The sequence below is a fragment of the Molothrus aeneus genome, unplaced genomic scaffold (assembly GCF_037042795.1).
Source record: "Molothrus aeneus isolate 106 unplaced genomic scaffold, BPBGC_Maene_1.0 scaffold_35, whole genome shotgun sequence".
Lineage (NCBI taxonomy): Eukaryota > Metazoa > Chordata > Aves > Passeriformes > Icteridae > Molothrus > Molothrus aeneus.
The window spans coordinates 2558576-2570740 of NW_027099016.1; the positions used below are offsets into that span (position 1 = coordinate 2558576).

At 58.3% G+C, this 12165-nt stretch overlaps 1 protein-coding gene across 1 annotated transcript; it reads left to right on the plus strand.

Annotated features, from left to right (window-relative positions):
* Positions 1 to 177: 177 nt before the first annotated feature.
* LOC136570602 (class II histocompatibility antigen, B-L beta chain-like) lies at positions 178 to 11830 on the plus strand. Its single transcript, XM_066571057.1, has 6 exons — positions 178 to 262; positions 738 to 1010; positions 1322 to 1370; positions 1698 to 1927; positions 11460 to 11566; positions 11669 to 11830. The coding sequence occupies exons 1-6, from the start codon at positions 178 to 180 to the stop codon at positions 11828 to 11830; spliced, it is 906 nt and encodes a 301-aa protein (XP_066427154.1).
* Positions 11831 to 12165: the final 335 nt, after the last annotated feature.

Sequence of the window (12165 nt, forward strand, 5' to 3'; positions counted from 1 at the left end):
GCTCGGAACGTTTTATTGCGTCATCGGTTGCTGGGCAAAGCCTGCGGCCGATCGCTGCCCAAAAGTGGCGGCAGCCAATGAGAGCGCGCGGCGCTGCCGAGCCCGCCCTGCTCCGGACTAGTGCTTCCAGCGCAGCGCGGCTGCTTTGGGGCTGCTGCTCCCTGCCCGGCCCCGGCCATGGGGCGAGGGGCGGCAGCTGGGGCCCTACTGGTGGCACTGGTGGTGCTGGGAGCCCCCCCGGCTGCGGGCGCGGAGCTCTCGGGTGAGCGGGGGGCGGGAGGCGCTGGGACGGGGGGGGGAAGGGGGAAAAGGGGGCGAAGGGGGGAGCCCGGAATGGAGGGGGAGGAGGAGGGGACCCCCCAAAGGGAGAGGGGGAGGGGCTGAGGGGTGGGGGGAGGGGAGGGACGGGTGGGAGAAGGTGGGGAAGTGGGGAAAAGGGGAGGGGGAACCCCAAAACTGAGCCCGAGGGGTTGTGGATTGGGGGATTTGTGGGAAAATGGGGAAATGGGACCCCAAAAGTGATTTGGGAGCGGCCGGAGGTGGGAGGGGAGAGGACGTGAAAGGGGAAATGGAGGAAGGGCGGCAAAGAGGAAGCGGCAGCGCGGACAGGAGAGTCCCATGGCGGCCGTGGGGCACAGGGGGTGCGGAGTGGGGATCCGGGGTGGCCCCCGGAGCTCTGGGGGTGCTGCTGGGGGGTACTGGGGAGGCAAGCCCTTAGCTGTGTCCTGAACTCACAGGGGTGTTCCAGAACATGCATAAGTACGAATGTCAGTTCATTAACGGCACCGAAAAGGTGAGGTTCGTTGCGAGATACATCTACAAGCGGGATCAGTTCCTGATATTCGACAGCGACGTCGGGGTGTACGTGGGGTTCACCCACTATGGGGAGAGGTGGGCCAGGGACAGAAACAGCGACCCGGAATGGATGCAGAAAACACGGACTGCGGTGGACTGGCTCTGTCGGCACAACTACGATATTTATGCCAAGTTCACCACCGTGGAGCAGCGAGGTGATCGCGGGGCAGCGCGTCCCCTGGCGCCCTGCCCTGCCAATGACCCTGGAGCCTCAGAAACCTCCCTGGGAATCGCCCCTGGATCCCTCAGCCCTCCTTGGGCCCATCTCAGGTCCTCCTGTCCCTCCCAGTCCATCCCAGTCCCTTCCAGTGTCCCCACGCGCGTCCATTTCAGCGACGCGTAACGGTGACGCTTTTCAGCCAATCAGGTCGCGTCTTTCTGGTGACTCATGGGTTGCCAGGCAGACCCGCAGCGCCGAGTGCCCTGCGCTGACTCGGCCTCCCAGTGCCGCGCACTTCATTACCAGTTCCTCCCAGTGCCACCAAAATCCCTCCCATTACCTCTCAGCCTCTCCCGGTCTTTCACAGTCCCATCCAGCCCCTCCAAGTCAACTGCCAGTCCATTCCAAGCTCAGTCCCAGTTCACTCCCAGATCTCCATTCTCTCTCCCAGTGCCCGTCCATCCCCTCCCACCTATCTCAGTGCCACCCCTGTCCCTCCCAGTCCATCCCAGTCCATTCTCAGGCCGTTCCCAGTCCCTCCCAGTCCATTTCCAGTCCCTCCCAATCCATTCCCAGCCGATTCCCAGTCACTCCCAGTCCCTCTCCAACCCACCCCAGCCCTCCCCTCTCTCTCTCCCAGTGCCCCCCAGCTGATCCCAGTGTCCCCTCTCTCTCTCTCTCTCTCTCTCTCTCTCTGCTCCGTGATGGATTTCTACCCTGCTGCCATCCAGGTGAGGTGGTTCCAGGGCCAGCAGGCGCTCTCGGAGCACGTGGTGGCCACCGACGTGATCCCCAACGGGGACTGGACCTACCAGCTGCTGGTGCTGCTGGAAACCCCGCCCCGGCGCGGGCTCACCTACAGCTGCCAGGTGGAGCACGTCAGCCTCGAGCAGACCCTGAGCCGGCACTGGGGTACGGGGGAGCCCCTGGGGGCGCTGGCAGAGCCACTGGGCTGTGCTGGGAGCCACTGGGAGGGAGCTGGAGAGAGCCGGGCTAGAACTGGGAGAGGCCCTGGGGGCTGGGCAAGGGCTGGGAAGGGGTTTGGGGGATGCTGGGGAGGGTGGGATGGGGTTGGGGGGGGGTCCTGGTGGGCACTGGGAGGGAGTTTGGGGGCGTTGGGTGTGACTGGGAGGGAGTTTGGGGGTGCTGGGTGTGACTGGGAGGGAGTTTGGGGGTGCTGGATGTGACTGGGAGGGAGTTTGGGGGTGCTGGGTGTGACTGGGAGGGATCGCAGTGAGCCCGGAGGCGCTGGAAGGAGATTGGCCATGGCAAAGCGGGGCTCGCCACGAGCTCGGTTGTGCTGGGCACAGACTGGGAGGGCTCTGGCTGAGTCCTGCTGGGGCTGCCAAGGGACTGCGAGAGGCTTTGGGGCTCCTGGGGCGCTGGGGGCAACTGGGAGGGGGCTGTGGGATCCTCAGAGGGACGGGAGGGTGGAGCAGCGGCCAGAAGATGAGAGAAATGCCCAGGCTAGGAGAGAAGTCCAGCCGGCCTCCAGCCAATCGGGCACTGCCCAGACTCGAAATCCGGGCCCTGTGCCCAAGCGATGTTAGGCTTGAGGGCAGTTGGTCGCAGGCGAAAATACTCCAAAGCTGCAGGCATGGAAGAAAGGGCGACTCAGAGCTCAGTGGGGAAGTAGGTTTTATTGGAAGGGGTATTGATGGGTCAGGGAGCTGAAGTCTGAGCACTGAGGCAGGGAAATGCCTCAGGTTTTATAGGGAATGGGTGGAGCCAGGAACAACAAATCAGAAGAGGGGTACAAAAGATACATTGAAGACTGACAACCATAAACAGCCAACGGGAGATGGTTGTGGGTGGGGCCTTGGCCCCTGAACCAATCACCCAACACCCCGGCCAGAAGCTTCTGGAAAAAGGGGCAGGGGTGCCGGGTGATGGGCAGGCGGCCAGGGGAGGGAGACAAACAGGATACATTGGGGGAACCATGGAAACGTGGGAGGAGCACTGTAATTGACAAGAACTGGAATTTGGGCAGAACTACTAATCCATCCACGGGGGGAAAACTGAACAAACCTCGAACAAACCACAACATCTCCCCCTTTTTTGTTTAAAAAGAAAAAGAAACCGGGAGGGGAATCAACCAAGTCTTTAAGCTAAACGGTCGTCATCTCTCGAGCTGTTTCAGAGTCTATACTTTTGCTGTCTGCGCTCTCGGAGCCTGAAATCGAGGCAGGGTCCTCCTCGACTCCGGGGAGTTCCAGGTGGTTCACTTGGGCTGCGGTGGCATTCAATAAAAGTCTCTTGATTAGTCCCCACAGCAGGGAGCAGGCGGCAGCGATGATGACTATAACTGAAACTAAATACAAAACAGATCGAAGTATGGAGCCGGCCCATCCCGACAGTCCCCAGCCTTTAAACAGGCTCCCCAGCCAGTCCAACGTCTCGTTTTTGATTTCATGGACGAGTTCTTTCATTTTGCGTATGGAGACCCTCGCATCTTCTGCTTTAGATGACAAATTCAAGCAGCACAGGCCCTCGAATTCCTCACAGCTATGATGGTGGAGCAGCAGGAGGAAATCGATGGCCGCCCGATTTTGCAGGGTCGCCTTCCTAGTTATCTCCTCGTCTGTGAAGAGGTCAGTCAAAGCAGCTGAGGTAAAATTCGCCTGCTTTGCCACCCAACACTCTAGGCGGCCCAATTCACCCAGAGACTTCGCGATTGACACCCAAGGTAAAAAGATGGTGAGCGCAATCGATTTTGGTCTTGCCCAATGTTCAATTTTTGAGTCGCAGTCCGGGTCGAAGTCTCTAAGATCTCTTTTGGAAATTGCCAATTCGGACTGCGACTTCTTAATTTTCCAATCTCTAATTTGGGTAACGTTGGGGTTAAGCAGCGTCAGCTTGCCGAAAGTGCAGACGCCTCCGGCCAGACGAGGGGGGATGCCAGCCCACGCCCGGTCTCCGCAAATAAAAAAGGTTCCTCTGGGCAGCGCTAATGGTTTTACGCCAAGGGTGGAAGCCAGCGGCAATCTGATGGTAAAATTGCACCATCGCGCTGCCTGGTACTCCGGACTAGATGGTCTGATGTCCGAGTATTTCGAGGAACCGAACAGGGGGGCATACTGAAACCAAATACAAACAGAAGACTTTGCGGAGCCAACTAAATGAAGCTCTGGAGGGTCGGACTGCAGGGGGGTCAATTTCCTGAGCCCGTCCCTCCAGGCGTTCTGGGCGTCTACCATTAAAGGGGGGTTGCGATGAAGTAAGGAACCTAAGGTAACGTTAAAAGGAAAGGGGAACTCAAAAAGAGGCAGAGGGATCCCCACTAGGCATGACGACATCGGGTCTTCTGCTGAGCCAAGGTCCAGGCAGATGTGCTCCTGGCCCATGGCTTGAGCGAGGGTTCTCCATACGTTCGCCCTTGGCTGGGGAACGATCCAAGGGTCTGCCGACGGTATAGTTGACCACATGAGGATGACTGTCAGGATGATGAAATGATGGGCCCGGTCCATGTTGATGTGAAAGTAACTAAAACGAACAAGAGGGAGAGACGTAAGAAAAAACTTAAACTTGGTTCTGCCCAAGGCAGGGGGGGATACAGGTTAAGGGTGGCCCCATCCCCTTAGGGTTTCCGCCGCCGCCGCCAACACGCCTCGGTGACCTGCCCCACGTTTTCTGCCCCTGGAGTCTTGCCAGGGCGAAAGGGCTTGACCCATTTTGCTGGGATCCACCTCGGACCTGAGGGGGTGGACACACAAGCGTATCCCCTTCCCCAGGTCACGAGGTCGAAAGGCCCTTCCGTTTTCCAGGTCTCCGGATCCTTAATGAGGACAGGAGGCCTGGCCCTGAGCTGCAGCTGCTCGTGTCGCCCGAAGTGTCGCACTATGGGCGGGTTCAGGTTTTCATACGAACAATTTAAAAAGTTGATGGTATAAAGCGCCCTCGCGAGACGGATATGGGGAGACTCCACCTTCACGGCCACTCGTTGTTGATCCAAAACTCTTTTAAGGCTCTGGTGGGTCCTTTCCACCACGGCTTGGCCTGTCGGGGAATAGGGGATGCCGGTTTTATGTTCTATTCCCCATTGCTGCAGGAAGCTTCGCAGCTCCCTGGACTTGTACGCTGGGCCGTTGTCTGTTTTTAAAACTTTGGGGATGCCCAGGACAGCAAACGCTTGAAGCAGATGCTTCTCACAATCTGCCGCCTTTTCCCCTGTGTGGGCAGAGGCATAGACGGCGCCAGAGAAAGTGTCCACAGAAACATGAACAAACTGAAGCCGCCCAAAAGATGGAATGTGGGTGACATCCATCTGCCACACCTCACAACTTGATAGACCGCGGGGGTTAGCTCCCAAAGGTATAGACGGGAGCTGGTGGGACTGGCAATGGGGACATGTAGCCACGATCACCTTGGCCTGTTCGCGGGTTAGATGAAATTGCCGAACAAGGCCAGGGGCGTTTTGATGGAATCGCTGGTGGCTGATCTTTGCCTGACCGAACAGATCAGGGAGAGGGGCAGCTTGAACTGGAGCGGCAAGGGCGTCCGCGTGCCTGTTGCCCTCCGCAATGAACCCCGGCAAATCGGTGTGAGACCTGACGTGCATCACATAGTATGGTTGCTCTCGGTGGGAGACTAAATACACGAGCTTTGAGAGCAAATTAAACAAAGCAATGTTTGATACCTCCTGCAATATGGCATTCTCAGCTCTGGACACAACACCTGCTACATAAGCCGAATCCGTAACAAGATTGAACGGCTCAGAGAACCTCTCAAAGGCCCTGACGACTGCGTCTAACTCAGCAATCTGAGGCGATCCTTCTACCTCAGTGATATCGGCCTCCCACCGCTGAGTCCGAGGATCTTTCCAAGTCATGACTGACTTGTGGGATGCTCCAGATGCGTCTGTAAAAATTGTCAAAGCCCTCAAAGGGGTTCTACTTTGAACCGATTTGATAGATAAGGTAAATTCCTGATTGAATAATTTGTGGGCCGGTCGATCAACTGCGATTTGACCGGTGTAGCTGTCCAAAGCGAATTGGAGCATTTCATTGGTCTCAAGGAGGTGATCAAGCATTTTTCTTTTTAAGTGGCCCGAATCTAATTTTAATGGAATGTGTATGCACTCAAAGTCCACACCTGCCAGCTCTCTGATCCGCGATCTGGCTTTTCGGATTAGTTCTGCCACCAGCTCGGCGGTCTGTGTCATCCTCTTGGACCTGTGATGGCTGAGGAATACCCACTCTATAATTAAGAGGGGATCCCCCGAGCCCCGGTCCTTGCCTTTGATGGTCACGTCCCATTGAAAAATCACCCCATGGAGATGTGGCAGTCTACCCAAGATAACGAATTTAAATGGCAGACCCGGATGGCATCTGTGGGCCTGCCTGGCCGAGATGGAATTTTGGATTTTCTCTAGCGCTGCCTGGGCCTCTGGGGTAAGGGACCTTGGAGAACTAAGCTCCTCTCCCCCTTTCAATAAATTGAAAAGGGGGGCTAGGTCTTCAGTTGGAATGCCTAGCCAAGGCCTTACCCAGTTCAAGGACCCACACAGTTGGTGGACATCCGCCAAGTTTCTTATGTTGGTTTTAATAGCCAATTTTTGTGGAACAACGGTCCGCTTTGTTATATCAAGACCCAGGTACTTCCAGGGTGGCATCCGTTGAATCTTTTCGTGCTGAAGCTCGAACCCTGCACCAATCAACGCATCGGTTGTCAAGTCAAGCGCGTGGGTAAGTAGGTCGCTGGTCGGAGCACACACCAAGATGTCATCCATATAATGATATATGATGGTGTCTTTGGTGGCTGCACGTATCGGGGACAGCAAGGAAGCAACGTACCATTGACAGATCACTGGGCTGTTCTTCATGCCCTGTGGAAGGACCCGCCAATGGTAGCGCTTACTTGGGGCTTCACGGTTGATGGAGGGAACCGTGAAGGCGAAACGCGGAGCATCGTCCGGGTGTAGAGGAATTTGGAAAAAACAATCTTTTATATCAATGACTGCCAAATTCCAATTTTGGGGGAGCATTGTAGGGGACGGCATCCCTGGTTGGAGAGGCCCCATATCTTCGATGATATTATTAATTTGGCGGAGGTCGTGAAGGAGCCGCCACTTATCTTTGTTGGGCTTTTTGATGACAAACACTGGGGAGTTCCACGGAGACGTGGTCTCCACCAGGTTGCCCTTGAGTAGCTGCTCCTTGACGAGCTCGTTGAGCGCCGCCAATTTTTGTTTGTTGAGCGGCCACTGCACTACCTGTACTGGTTTATCTGATCTCCAATTCGGCTTCCAGGTAGGGCGCTCATCAGTGACCGCCGCCCAAAAAACCTGGGGAGTCACTGGGAGGTCAATTCGGGCTCCCCATTGGGCCAAGAGGTCTCTCCCCCACAGGGGTTCCGCATAATCTAAAACGAATGGGCGCACAGAAGCCAATTGCCCATCCGGCCCCGTAATTTGTACAACGCTCTTTGATTGTCTGGCCAATTGCAAGCCCCCTACACCACGGACATGCCCTGGCGCGTTTTGCAATTCCCAATGTGACGGCCATTCCCGGGAGGGAATGATCGTCACATCTGCCCCGGTGTCCAACAAGCCTTGAAGAGGCTTGCCCTCTCCCCCCTTGGAGATGTAACAATTTAGGTGTGGTCTTTCCTGCCCCAGGACTTGGGCCCACGCAACAGTTAGGTTGGCGTTCTCTGCTGGCGGACGCCCAATGGCCCAAGTCATCTCAGGGACAGGGATCGCTTGTGCGATCACCTGTCCTTTGGGCAGGAAAATGGGGGGTTGGACACAGTGCAGCCCCACGGCGAACTGTCCCGGGTCCGATGATAGGAGACCTGGGACTACGTTCACCTCGTGTGGTGTGTGTTTTGTGTCCCCGACAACGACGTACTTACACCTTATCCGCCCCCAGTTACCTGGGCACTCCGGGTCAACTGACACGAGTCGAAAGTTGGAGTCCTTGAGGTGGAGAGGCTCCGTCAGCTGCAACCTGAAGGGTTCAAAGGCAGAAAAGGTGGTTAGAGTCGGTGTCGGCCTGGGAGTACTGGTAGAAGTCAAATCTGGTATTAGAATGTCAAAATCGGCGGACGGCGGTCCCTGATTCCTCCCCTCCCTGCGAGATGTTATCTTTCCCGCCTTATTTATGTCCTTGCGCAGGGGGGAACTGCGCTGTACTGTTAGTTTTTTGGCGGGAGTGTCCCCCTCTGTCCCTTAGCCCTCTTAAACTCATAAAATTCCCACCGCAACGGGCAGTCTGGCATCCAGTGCCCGAGCTGGCCGCACAGATGGCAAGGTGCGGTGGCAGCGGTAGCTCCAGGGGTAGATTGACGGCTAGCGGCTCCGGCGAAAGCGTCTCCCGGCGTCTCCTCCGCGGCGCCGACTCGGGGCGGTGGTGGTCTTCTCCTCTCTCCTTCTCTAGATGGTATGATGTGGACCTTCCGGGCGCAGACCTTGAGCGGGTCATGCAGCGAGGGGGACGGGTGCACCGGGAGGCTAAGGATGGCGTCCCTACACGCGGTGTTGCAGTTGGAGGACGCCACCTCCCTGATGATGTGCTCCCGGGCAACTTCGTCGGCCACCTGCTGCTCGACAGCTCTCCTCAACTTCTCAACGAAGTCGAGGAATGGCTCCTCTGCGCCCTGGAAGATCTTTGAAAAGGAGAGAGGGGGGGCCGCCCCCGGCAGCGCCAGGAACGCCTTCTCGGCCGCACGGGCCGTCACCCGGAGCGCCTCCTGGGGTAGGGTACTCGCCTGCGAGTACCCATCCTCCCAGTTCCCGGTCCCCAAGAGCTGGTCAACAGCCAGGACATTGCCCATGAGGTCCACCCCAGTATGGGGTTGACCCCACAGGCCCGGGAGAGCTTCTGTCACTCCCCTCTTCCAGGCGGCCTCCCACATCGCCCGCTCGGTGGGATTGAGCAGGCATGTGAAGAGACGCCGGATGTCATAGGGGGTGACATCGGCCTCGGAGAGTGTCGCCTGCAACACTCCCCGGAAGTACTCGTTGTCCCGGCCATAGTCTTTTTGGGCCTTGACCAGCTCTTTGATCTGAATATGGTTAAGGGGGACCCACTGCCTGCGCACCCCACCGTCCCCCTCAGGGTGGTAAACGACCGGGGCTGCCGATGGTATGGCAGCAGACCCCGCTCCCTGGTTCCCAACCCCCCCCCCCCCGGACCCCGGACCGTGGGAACCGGAAGGGGGAGCGTGGGAACCGGAAGAGAGGGAGGCAGGGGCGTGGCTGGGAACCTGGGGAGGGAGGTCCGATGTTGAAGGACCCTCCCAGGAGGCGGAGTCAGGAGGTAGGACATGGTGATCGACAGGAGGCGGAGCAACAGGGGGTGGAGTCATGGGAGATGGTCTGGGAGGTGCCAGGGGAGGAGCTATGGTGGGAAACGGGGGAGGAGAAATGGGTGGGTAGGTGGGAGGAGGAGTGGGAGGTACGGAGGAGGGGTCTGGGAAGGAGGAGGGACTGGAAAAGGGGCAGGACAGAAGGGTGGGACTATGGGAGTGGCTGAGTGGCAGGAAAGGGCTGGGACTCTGTAGGAAGGGGTTCTGGGAAGAAGGAGGGGGTTTTCCCGCCAACTCAGCCATGCGGTCGCCTCCATCTTGGGCTCCCTGGGAGCCATTTTGAGTCATTGGAGGCAACCGGGGATAAACTGGGGATTTAGCAACTGGGGAGCATGAACTTGGGGATCTAACAACCGGGGACTGTGAACACGGGGGTCTAGAAACTGGGGATTTCGGGACGGGGACTGGGGAACCAGGAGAAGATGAGGAGTCCCTAGGAGTCTGGCCAGGACTCCTAGGGCGGGGGGACGGGGAATTCCGAAAGGGGCCGGGGGACGACTGAATCCCCTGCGCCTGGCTGGAAGGGCGAGCTGCACCCTTCAGAATCCCGGACTTGCTTTTAGGGTGATGGGGAGGAGGGTTAAGGGTAGAGGGAGCCGAACTTGAACCGGGGAGACAACTAAACGTAACTCTTGGTCTCTCTGAGTCCCCTTTTGCTCTCAAAATGTTTTTAATTTGAGCTGCCAAAAATGCCAATTGGGAGAGCGAGGCATCCCCTGACCTAACCAACTCCGAGAGTCTCTTAGAGACTCTCTGCCAAAAGGCAGGATCTTGGATCAAGGCAGGGGAGACCTCGGGGAACTCAGAGGAGATCCATTTAACTAATTTCTTAACTTCCTTTTTATTAAACGAAACACCCCCCCCAACAAGGACACCCGCAACTTGGAAAAAGAGCCCTTTCTGGGCTGCTGAGAGCCTAGCACCCATAGCTCTATAAGGGGTTATAAATCAGCAGCCACAGCCAAGCCTTCTCCGCACCAGCTAAGGAAAACGAAAAAACAAAAAGGGTGCCACCCACCGGCCCCTGTCTGGAACACTAAAGGGAAGGTGACAGAACACCGGGGGAAGAAAGAGGCAACAGGGAGAGAGACGGAACACTCACCAGTCCGGGGGGTGACGAACAGAAAACCGGGACGGAGAAGGTCCTGCAGCAGGGACGACTCCGGGTGCTGGAGCTGCCGTCCGGGGTCCCCGGGGAGCGCTGCCTCAAAAGTGAGGTCTGCTCAACCTCGGGGTAGTTCTGCGTCCAAGGGATTTTGTAATCCTGCCCGTGGGGTCCGCGGGCCGATGGTCTTCTGAGCTCTACTGACCCGGAATGCTGGTCAGGAGCTGTCTGACGAGGTGGGCCCCACGTTGGGTGCCAAAACTGGAGCAGCGGCCAGAAGATGAGAGAAATGCCCAGGCTAGGAGAGAAGTCCAGCCGGCCTCCAGCCAATCGGGCACTGCCCAGACTCGAAATCCGGGCCCTGTGCCCAAGCGATGTTAGGCTTGAGGGCAGTTGGTCGCAGGCGAAAATACTCCAAAGCTGCAGGCATGGAAGAAAGGGCGACTCAGAGCTCAGTGGGGAAGTAGGTTTTATTGGAAGGGGTATTGATGGGTCGGGGAGCTGAAGTCTGAGCACTGAGGCAGGGAAGTGCCTCAGGTTTTATAGGGAATGGGTGGAGCCAGGAACAACAAATCAGAAGAGGGGTACAAAAGATACATTGAAGACTGACAACCATAAACAGCCAACGGGAGATGGTTGTGGGTGGGGCCTTGGCCCCTGAACCAATCACCCAACACCCCGGCCAGAAGCTTCTGGAAAAAGGGGCAGGGGTGCCGGGTGACGGGCAGGCGGCCAGGGGAGGGAGACAAACAGGATACATTGGGGGAACCATGGAAACGTGGGAGGAGCACTGTAATTGACAAGAACTGGAATTTGGGCAGAACCACTAATCCATCCACGGGGGGAAAACTGAACAAACCTCGAACAAACCACAACAGGAGGGGCTTTGGTGGCTCCTGGCCAGGACAAAAAGGGATCGGGGGGAGGTTTCAGGGGCTCCTGGCTGGGCTGGGGGCCACAGGGAGGGCGCTGGGAGGGGCTGGGGGTGTCCGTGAGAGGTTTTGGGGGCGCTGAGCCCTGCGGACCCCCCAGAGATGCCGCCGGACGCCGCCCGCAGCAAGATGCTGACGGGCATCGGGGGCTTCGTCTTGGGCTTCGTCTTCCTGGCGCTGGGGCTCGGCTTCTACGTGCGCAAGAAGGTCAGGGCGGGTGCCGGGGGTGGCGTCCCCGCCGTGGCGGAGCGTGTGCGCTCCCGCCGGGGCCCCCAGCCCGGTGTCACCCCCTTTTCTCTGCCCACAGAGCTCCTGAGCCGGCGGCGGCCGCAGCCCCTCCCCGTGGGCTCGGGCCCGGCCGGGACCCCCCGCTCCGTCCCCGCTCCGCTGATTTTGGGGGGGGTCCCGTGTCCCCCCAGCCCTGCTGGCGCTCTGCCCCCGCCCAGTGCCTGCTCCCAGTGCTCCCAATAAAGCTTCCCAGTTGCCCCCGGGGCCGTTTATTGGGGGGCGATGGGGAGGGGTTTGGGGGTCGGAGATGGGACGGATTTGGGCAAAGGGAGGGGGACAAAGGGTGGGGGCTGGGCCCGGAGGGAGGAGGAGGAGGAGGAGGAGGAGGAGGAGGAGGAGGAGGAGGAGGAGGAGGAGGAGGAGGAAGAGCAGCAGCACCAGAATCCCGTGGTTTCCCCGCCCCCTGGAGCTGCAGCCCCCCCCGGCTCCGTCATCATCGCCCCCTCCCCACATCCCGCAGTGAGCGTCAAGGGGGAGCTCAGCCCTTGTTAAGAATCTCTAAATAATATTAAAAAACA